The following is a 10177-nucleotide window of genomic DNA, read 5'->3' as shown; positions in this document are numbered from 1 at the left end:
GTACTCACACGATCGTTCATAACCATGAGTAGCTCCAATTTCTGGGTATCCGAAGCCCTTTTCTGACTTCATCGAGAATCAGAAACACTCATGTTGCACATACATAGAATTACAAAGTAAATCCTAAATCAATCAAACAACAAAAACCCTGGCCGTGACGCTCTCCTCGTCCTCCAGGGGGCGCACGAAGGCCTTATATAGCCAAAGACTACAGGGGAGACTCGCGGTGCATTTCCAGTCAGGCGCACTCTGGACAGCCCAGGCTTCTCAGGGGCTTGAGGCTCAAGATTGCGAAGCTGTACCCGCGAAAGTCCGGTGCCGAAAGGGTCTCAGGACCAGAAGCATATAATCACGCGTTCTTTAAAGCTTCTCTTGTCCTAAGCTTCGGGTCTTCCGACGGCTACAGTTCCGTGGGAGACGACATTGTAAGCAGGCGCACTTCGGTCAGCCCTTCCCGGCGTCCCTAGCGACAGCGTCCCGGGGGCCTCTGGGGGCCTCGGGGCAAGATGGCGGCGTCGGCGGGGTCCGAAAAGCCCGAGCGGAAGCCTCCCGGGCGAGTGTGAGGAGGGGTCCCGGGGTCCCGGGTATCTCCGGGCCGGGGCCCCGCTGCGGAACGGACCATGCTACGTTCTACCGGCTTCTTCCGCTCCATCGACTGCCCATACTGGGCGGGAGCTCCCGGGGGGCCTTGCCGGCGGCCCTACTGCCACTTCCGGCACCGCGGAGCTCGGGGTCCCGGCGCTCCCGGTAGCGGCGGCGCAGCATCTCCTGCCGCAGGTAAAGCCCATAGGACCGCGCTGGGTCCCACAGCCCTCCCGTGCTACATGTTTCCCTTGCTCAGCCAGACCGCGCACCGTCAGATTGCTGTCCCTCTCCTAGCTGCCATCGCGATGCTGTGCAAATGTCTAGACCTCTCTGGTCACTAAAGCGTAAAGACGGACACGACGGAGGGAGAGACCGTGCATCTCCGTCCCCAAGCTAGGGGACTTGGTGCAACTCCTCCGGTTCTTATTCTGTCCACCTTGTTCCGAACGAGATATCATTCCCTCCCGTTACCACTCACTCCACCCTGTGCGCTTGTGGCATACCTTGTTTACGATCGCGACAGTTTCCTGGGGTGAGTCCCCCCCACTGTCTCCAGTAGTTGGATGCACAAGGCCATAGGGACACCTGCTATTTGTCGAACGGAAAACCCCCTTGCCTTGAACTGGTGTGGACTTTGAGCTTGGCAGGGAGCATGTCGCAATTAGTGTGATGACATTTTGAAGAAGGCCTCAGGGATCAGGCAGTGTGTAGGAAGTATTATATTAGAGAAAAGACATTAAGGTTTTGTTATTTGTCTTTTGTTTGTTTTTACTGTTGTAGGCCAGGCTAGTTTGGGACCCAGGACCCTGAAGCTGCAACCTCCTAGGTTCTGGGATGGCCCTAACCCGGCCCATAGGATTTCAATTGCATTAAAGAAGACATTGGAGAGCCTAGAGAGATGGCTCCGATTTAAAAGCACTTTCTGCTTTGGGCTGGGCCTGCTGCGTGCACACTTTTAGTCCAGGTTCTCTGGAGGCACTGCCAGGTGGACCTCTGAGTTTGAGTCCAGCTTGGTCTATATAGGAAGCCTTGTTCCAGAAATCCATAGCCAGTGAGTCCCTGTCTGAGGGGTGGGGGGCCACGTTTGCTACTGTTGCAGAGGCCCTGGATTGGGTTGCCAGCAGCCAATGGCTGGTTCCAGGGCACCAGCCATGTGTGGTGCAAATGCAGTCGCCCAGGCAAACTCTCATGTGGATGAAATTAAAAACAAAAACCTTTCAAAAAAACAAAAAAACAAAAAAAAAAATACCAAAAACCTTTAAAAAGTGGCATGGCACCCAGGCACGGTGGTGCATGCCTTTAATTTCAGCATTTAGGAGGTAGAGGCAGGTGAATCTCTTTGAGTTCAAGGCCAGCCTGGGTTACATATGTGGTCATCTCTAAAAGAGAGACAGGGCATTGTTGACTAGAGTACCATTTAGTCCTCTCTGGTGGTCTCTGTTCCTTAGGAATGGCTTGGTGAACTTCACCACTGACTCCACCCCCAGGTCCCAGGTTAATTTTAGACCACTCTCTCTCAAGCTGTTGTCTTTTATTTAAATAAGGATTTTTATTTTTATATAACGAGCCTTTGAATGGATAGATGGGTTCACTGTGTAGCCCAGGCTGGCCTCGAACTTGAGGTGATCTGCCTGCCTCTGCCCTCTGAGAGTTTGAGGGCCAGGCATGACCTGCCGCATCTCTTGTTAGGTCCCCATCCTCACACATACACTGGCCTAGGACACCTGCAAGTGGCCCTTTGACAGCTCCGTGTGTGGTGGTCAGGCTCCACACCTGGCCGCCATTGTCCTTGCCGGGTCAGCCGGGGACTCAGCCCAGGTGCTTGGGAAGAGGAAGGGCACAGCTTGGCAGATTTCACTGCAGGGTGGGCCCTGAGCGCCTGGCATAGGCGACCTCTCGGGCTGCAGTGCCCAGCTTGGTGACATGCAGTGCCTTTTCGTTTCCTACAGACTTATGCCTGTATGGGTGTCCAACTCGGTGTGTCTGCAGAGGCCAGAGGGGGACATTGGATCCCTAGGTCTGGATTTCCAGGTAGTTGTATGCCTTCAGCCATTAGTGCTACGGATGGAGTTCTGACCGTGGCAAAAGCAACCAGTGCTCTTAACCCCTGAGCCATCTCTTTCACCCTTTTGTTGTTTTGTGGGATTTTGTTTTGTTTTTTGAGACAGGGTCTCTGTGTAGCCCTGACTGTCCTGGACTCACTCTGTAGACCAGGCTGGCCTTGAACTCACAGAGATCCGCCTGCCTCTGTCTCCAGAGCACTAGGATCAACGGTGTGCACCCCCACCACTAAGTTGACATCCTGGCTTTTAAAGTTTACTTCCTTTTTGCGGATTGGGGATGGAAGCTGTGTTCTGCTGTGCCCAGTGCTGGACCTGGTACTGTGCCATCCGGAGCAGTGCTTGGTCCTCACCTTTCCTCTCACACTGCTCTTCCTGTGTTGTCTTGCGCCACAGCTGGTTACTTGGTTTCCCAGAAGGCCATGTTTGGGGTCTGGGACTGCTCTGTGTGTCTTGACAGTCCCCAGGGAATGGTGCTCCGTTCCTTGTGGCATCTCCTGGTGTCCTAGACCCCAGGTGATGTCCAGCCCTGGCCTTCCTGCTCTGGGGACTCTGCTGTCCTCTCCTCAGTGCTCCTCTGAGGAGGCCTGGGCCTTGGCTGCTCTGGATTAGGATAAAGTCCCATGTGGCTCAGCCTTGGTGGCATCCCTTGGGCTCCCTGGAGTAGCCCTCCATGGCCTTTGTACCTACCTTATGTGGCTGATCTCCAGTGGCTCAGAGCTGCAACAGAAGCTAGCCACCTTTTCTCAGCTGGGATACATAGTTACCCTGTTGAGATGCTGAGTGCTATGGAGGGAGACAGGCTGATACCAGTGAGGGAGGTTAGAGCTGTGGGCATGTAGGAGGTGGTTCCTCGGTGGTAGCCCCGTGAGTGGCAAGGCTGGGCCTTGGGTTTCTCTCTGGATTCTTATTGGCTGGTGTACATGGAGGTCCTGGCACAGTGGCCCTCACAGAACCCGGGCCCCAACACAGCTACTGTCCCTGCCAAGGGAGGGGTGTGTATGAGAGGAGCAGAAATGAGAAATCAGGGTGTCTGAGCCAGAGAGCTAACCCCACCCCCACTCTTGCTATGTCTTCCCGGCCTTGGAACCTCCATCTGAGACCCCCAGCAATGTTGTGTGGGTGGCAGCCAGGAGTGAAGTGCGAGTGGCTCCACACACACCCAGCCAGAGGTTTCCCTGTGGACAGTTTGGTGCCAAGGGCAAGTCCAGAACAGAAGCTGTGGAGCTTCTTAGAAGGAACAGGCTTTGCTCAGGTAAAGGAGGGTGTTCCTAGGGCAGAGAGTGGGGAGCGGGGTGAGAAAGTGGCTGTGCCCAAGTTCCTTCTGAGCCTTGAGGGCCTCTGGAGTCCTGGACCCATCCCAGTTCCCATAGTACATGCTTGAGCAGTGAGGATCAGAGGGGACAGACACTTCTGGCCTCTTCCCACTGAACCCTGTCACCACATGAGACCTGTGATTGCTGTTGACCTGTTAGACCAGGCTTGGTGCACTGCCTGGGGAGACAGGGGCTTTGGGAGTGGCTTTCCTTGTCTGAGCAGCCTAGAGTCCCTCAGGACCAAGGGACTCCTGCCACTTTGGGCTCCTTCCCAGAGAAAGACCCACTTCTCCAGGAAGTGCCAGCAGGGGGCGCTGCAGTCCACAACATAGTTGTCAGGGATAGCTGGCCCTGTGGATGCCCCGAGACATCAGTGAGGCCCTGATTGCCTTCTAACAGACAGTAGCACGCCATGGTCCTCTGGTTGAACTGCTGCCGTCAGGTATCTGGTGAACGTTCTCCTCGACCAACTCTTCCAGTCCCAGCTCTGCCCAGCAAGAGAGCCTCAGGGCTACACTTCTTGGCTACCTTGCTGGTGGTGGGCAGCTGGTTCCACTGTTGCTGGGGAAGGTGGCTTGGAGGGCAGATGAGCATCCCATATAAGCAGGATGCCGACCCCTGCTGCTCAGCTGCCACACGTGCCTGGTGATCTTTAGAGTGCTGTTAGTGGAGAGTGCAAGCTGCCCAGCTTACATCTGTCCCACATCTGCCCCTATTCATTGCTCCCCTGTCTTCGTTATGACACTGCTGCTTTCTGAGACCATCCTTCGCCTGACCCTCTTGACCTGATTCTGTGGCCTGTCTGTCCTGCTGCCATTTAGATAAAGGACTTGGGATTTCAGGTGACTGCTGGTACAGGGACAGCTGGAGTAGGGGTTTGCAGCTGTCATCCTGTCCCAGGACACCTTCCCACAGAGGAAGGTCTGCAGGGGTGGGGTGCTAGCTGGCTCCTAACGGGGCTCCATGCTGAGTCTTAAGAGTACCTGTGGGAGTTAGGGCATGCTCCTGTCTTGAGGGTGGCTTGTCCGTGGGTGCTGCAGTGCTCCAATGGTCTCCGCAGACACCACTTCTAAGGATGATGGAGCTCTGTCCCACAGTAGCCAGGGAGTGCTGGGAGTGGGTGGCGGGTCTCCAGCCCTGCTTCACTTTGCCAGTGATCTAGGCCCACGTGCCCTGCTGCTCTCTGAGGCTCTGACCATCCTTGACTCAGCGCACACCTATGGGACTCTGGGTAGAGGAATAGGCAGGCAAGCACATTGGACACTGACTCACACTGATTCTGGAGAGAGTAGCTGGGAACTGAGGAGTAGCTGGGGGCTGAGGAGTAGCTGGGGGCTGAGGAGAGGCAGGGTTTTTTTTTTAAGATTTTATTTATTGTTTCTTTGTTTTTTGGGTGGTTTGGTTTTTTTATTTTGTTTTGTTTTGTTTTTCGAGACAGGGTTTCTCTGTAGCCCTGGCTGTCATGGAACTCACTTTGTAGACCAGGCTGGCTTCGAACTCAGAGATCTGCCTGCCTCTGCCTCCTGAGTGCTAGGATTAAAGGCGTGTGCCACCATGCCCGGCAAGATTTTATTTATCATTAAATACACTGAAGCTGTCTTCAGACACACCAGAAGAGGGCATCAGATCTCATTACGGGTGGCTGTGAGCCATCATGTGGTTGCCGGGATTTGAACTCAGGACCTTCAGAAGAGCAGTCAGTGTTCTTACCTCCTGAGCCATCTCACCAGCCCTGAGAGGCAGGTTCTTGTCATGCGGCTCCTAAACTTTATTTTAAGATTTTTGTTTTGTTTTGTTTTTCGAGACAGGGTTTCTCTATGTAGACCTGGCTGTCCTGGAACTCACTTTGTAGACCAGGCTGGCCTGGAACTCAGAAATCCGCCTGCCTCTGCCTCACAAGTGCTGGGATTAAAGGTGTGAGCCACCATGCCGGGGCTTTTTTTTTTAAGATTTATTTTATGCCTATGAGTATGCTGTAGCTGACCAGAAGAGGGCCTTGGATCCCTTGTGAGCCACCATGCTGGGAATTGAACTCAGGAGCTTTGGAAGAACAGTCAGTGCTCTTAAGTGCTAAGCCATCTCTCCATCCCCTAAACTAGGTTTTGAAAGCCAATATGAGTTTGTTCAGTGGCTGGAAGATGCCAACAGAAAACTCTGCTGACATGCTGACTTGATATCCAGCCTTCTAGAAAGGTCTCGGTGACTCTGAAGTGCCACTGGTTGCTGTGTTTCTTGTGTAGTGGGAAAGGCTTGAACTGAGCTCATCCTGGTCTTCTGTTAACAAGGTTCCTGCAGCTGCAGCAAGCTGTTCATCTGAGGACTTGAGAGTTTGTGTGTTGAGGGTCCTGGGGCTGGGAGTCCTGGGTCTGTCCATTGAGTGGGAGGTGGGCATTGGGGCAGGTCCCAGACCTGAGTGGGTGACAAGAGAATCTGGTTGGGGACCTTGCCATAGTTCTGAGCAGAAACTGTCATGTGGAGTGGTGGGGACAGGGCTGCATTTACCATCTGAAAGCCCCAGATGACCCCACCAGCCTCCATGACAAGTGACAAAAGGACCGTGTTCACATAACACTGACCAGCATGCTCTTCCTCTGAAGCTGCAGGGCCCTCAGTCGCCAGCCTGAGCTCTGGTGAGTGGCAGCTTGGGCCTGGGAGACATCCTGACTGGGTCTCTGCTGGTGTCAGGGTGGGGCAGAGAGGTCCTGGCCATCTCCACTGGGAACTAGTTAGGACGGCCAGGCTGGTCTTAGAGAATTTTCTTTCTTGGCTCACAGCCCTTGTGGACCATGGGAAAGGAAGGCTATCTCTCGCCTTGCTCCAGGATATTAGCATGTGACCCCGCTGCCTTACCTATCAGCTCCTCTTCTGGACTGTCAGGTGGCCATGGAGGCTCCATGGCTGTTCCTGCCTCAGCGAGCCCAGCATCTTAGGCATGGAGGGGGCACCCTTTGCATCCCACTTAGCAGCTCCACCTGCTTGGAAGCCCTTGGCATCCTACAGGACTGGCCTTATGGAAAGGGACGGCTCTGAAGGATGACCTGGGGACAGGGATCCTCTTAGGGTAAGACTTGCTGTGTACCTATACTGAGGCTGAGCAGCACTTCCTAGGCTCGCCTGCCCTCTTCTGTGGCCAGGTCTCACACTTGTGTGCAGCTTCCCATAGCTCTCTGGCGACCTGCTGCCGACATGTTCGGTCTCTGTGTGTGAGCCACTGAAGGTAACCTCGGAGTCTGGTCCTGCTTGGATGACCTCATGTGTCCAGTGGTGCTGAACTGAGGGGCGTGCCTGGATCCCAGTGTAGGGTGGAAAGGGTCAGCCTAGGAAAGATGGATCGCAGTCCTCCGTGGAGACCTTGGGCTGTGTGGCCATCCTTGGCTTGGCATCTCAGAATGCATCTGAGACAGCCCAGCGTGGACTGGTTCTCCCAGCACCTTGCCCCAGCACCCCTGCACTGCCCGCTCACCTCTCCTTCCCTCTGTCTGAATATCACCCTTTTCTGCCTCCAGGCTGGGATCTCTCTTATCAGAGCTCTCACTGGGCTGGGCCCCAGCAGCCTCTTGGCCTTTATCAGCCTTTTGGCCTTGAGCAGAAACCTCCGGTGCTGGTGCTGCCCAGGGACTGACTTCCTGTTGTCAGGAGAGGCCCAGTGTGATGCTGCTCCTGAGACTGGTGCCTCTGGTGTGGCCTGTCAGAGGTCTAGACAGATGTGTGGAAGGAATTACCCAGGACAGTGCTGCTTGGCTGTGTCTGGGTCATTCCTCCCATAGACAGGCTGACCAGGTGCCGTTTCAGCCTGGGGACCCCAGTTTCCTGTCCAGCGCTCTCTCTGTAGCGCTAGTAGGGTGATGGACCATTCCATCATTGCCTAACCTGGGACTCAAGGACCTTTCCCTATAGGTGGGGGATCCCCAAGAAGATAACCTTTACTCACACTCAGTCACCTGTGTGGACCAGCCTGTCTCCCAAGAAGCACCGTGAGTGTCCACGCTTGCATAGAAGGGCCCATGCCTTCCTTCTGCAGTCCTCCTGCGTTACTGTTCGTTGTGAAGCCCAGGCTGGTGTGATCCTCCTGTCTTAGTCTCCTGAGTCCTAGGACAGTAGGTGTGCATTCAGGCAGGGCCTTGCTGGGCAGGGGCTCTGGGTGCAGTGTTCAGTTCAGCCTTGGTTGAATGTTTTAGTTTCTAAATTTTCCCTCCTTTCTTCCTCCTTCATCCCTTTCCCCCTCCCCGGGGCTTTGGGTGTGCTGGGCAAGTTTCTTTTGAGATTGTGTTTTGCTAGTTTAAGATGGCCTTGAACTTCTGATCCTCCTGCCTCAGCCTCCTGCATGGCTAGCCCACTGCCTCTGATCCTTAGATTGTTACTTTTTAAGAAGCCAGCCCAGTCAAGCCTGGAATCTCACCCTGGGTCACCCCAGCACCTGGGAAGTAGAGGCAGGAGGATCAGAAGTTCAAGGTCACCCTCAGCTGTACACCCAGGCTGGCTAGGTCTGTGCCACAGTAAGATTTTTTTGTTTTTTGTTTTTCGAGACAGGGTTTCTCTGTATAGCCCTGGCTGTCCTGGAACTCAATTTGTAGACCAGACTGGCCTCGAACTCAGAAATCCATCTGCCTCTGCCTCCCGAGTTCTGGCACAGTAAGATCTTACATCAAATAACTAAAGGGAAAGTCCCTGAGAAGTTGCTGATTCTTTTCACAGGTCAGTGTGACCCAGCCTCTGCCCCTGCTTCTCAGCAGTAGGGCCCCGCCCCCTCCTGTGAGCAGTCTCAGCCCCTCTTTCTCAGCAAGAGAGGTTCCCTTCTCTCGTCCTTCAGGAGGTGTGGGCTCCCCTATTTGTCTCCTCATTTGAATGTGTGTCTGCATGGGTGTAGTGGGTACTCATGGAGACTGAGGTGTCATCCCCTGGACTAGATGTGTAGGTTTGTAGGCTGCTTGCTGTGGCTCTGGCTGGCTCCAGCCCCTCCCTTTCAGGTGCTTTGTGAAGCAGTGAGGCACAGGAGGTTCAGGTGCAGGCTCAGTGGTGAAGGCTGAACACTGGAATGAATTAGTTAAATCGCTTTGGCTCCTGGTGGGTCGAGTGGGTGCTGCACCCAAGAGCTCTCTGGATTCTCTGAAACAAACACACACACACACACACACACACACACACACATACACACACACATGCCGGGCATGGTGGTGCACACCTTTAATCCCAGCGCTTGGGAGGCAGAGGCAGGCAGATTTCTGAGTTCGAGGCCAGCTTGGTCTACAAAGTGAGTTCCAGGATAGCCAGGGTTACACAGAGAAACCCTGTCTTGAAAAAACAACAAAACAAAACAAAACAAAAAGCTGGGCTTGCTGCTTTGTGCTTGTGATCTATGCTCTAGGGGAGGTGGAGCCAAGAGGATCTACTAGACTAGGAGTTTGAGCTAACCTTTCAACCAGTGAGACCCTATGTCAGTCAGAACGACACATCCATGAACCTGAGCTTGCCAAGGCTGCCACTTTAACCTCTGTGCACTCAGCTGGGGATGGTGCTGCAGGACAGTCTAGAGCCTCACACTGTTTGACTCCCGTTAGGTCCTGTGGGACCTGTTCAGCTTAGTGCTCTCCAGGGAACCTCTCTTTTTTTTTTTTTTGGTTTTTCGAGACAGGGATTCTCTGTGTATGTAGCTCTGGCTGTCCTGGAACTCACTTTGTAGACCAGGCTGGCCTCGAACTCAGAAATCCGCCGCCTCTGCCTCCCAAGTGCTGGGATTAAAGGCGTGCGCCACCACGCCCGGCTGGAACCTCTCTTTTTGCACCCCCTTTGATATAGGATCTCATGTTGCCCAATCTAATGTTGAACAATCTGTAGCTGAGTATACCTTTAACTCCTGATCCTCCTGCCTGTACTTTCCTAGAGCTGGGTGATGGGCATGGCCACCACACCAGTACATGTGTCTGTACTGTCTGATGAAGCCTGTTCGTCCCCAGTAGTGCCTTACCCACTGAGCCCAGCAACACACACACACCTCTGCACAGGTCCTAGAGTAAACTGGGTGATCCCACCACAGCAGTGTTACAGTGTCACAGTGGTGTTACATTGTCACAGCAGGGCTTCTTTAGACCCAAGCCTGGTATGCAGTTGGTTCTGGACTGCTAGTTCTTTTTGTTTTTGTTTTTCAAGACAGGGTTTCTCTGTGTAGCCCTGGCTGTCCTGGAACTCACTTTGTAGACCAGGCTGGCCTCGAACTCA

At 53.9% G+C, this 10177-nt stretch overlaps 1 protein-coding gene across 2 annotated transcripts in view; it reads left to right on the top strand.

Moving 5' to 3' along the window:
- The first annotated feature begins 250 nt into the window (after window positions 1-250).
- The window catches only part of Rexo1 (RNA exonuclease 1 homolog), a 19556-nt gene continuing 9629 nt past the window's right edge, over window positions 251-10177 (top strand). The window contains exon 1 of one of the 2 annotated variants that reach the window (XM_021173974.2): window positions 251-777. In XM_021173974.2, coding sequence (XP_021029633.1) covers window positions 621-777 — 157 coding nt within the window. In that variant the 5' untranslated portion in view covers window positions 251-620. The remainder of the gene's footprint in view (window positions 778-10177) is intronic. The other variant, XM_021173975.2, reaches the window with a different exon arrangement.

The sequence above is a fragment of the Mus caroli genome, chromosome 10 (genome assembly GCF_900094665.2).
Source record: "Mus caroli chromosome 10, CAROLI_EIJ_v1.1, whole genome shotgun sequence".
NCBI lineage: Eukaryota > Metazoa > Chordata > Mammalia > Rodentia > Muridae > Mus > Mus caroli.
The sequence above is the reverse complement of the archived record's forward strand: the minus strand, read 5'-3'. Positions and strand labels throughout refer to the sequence as shown.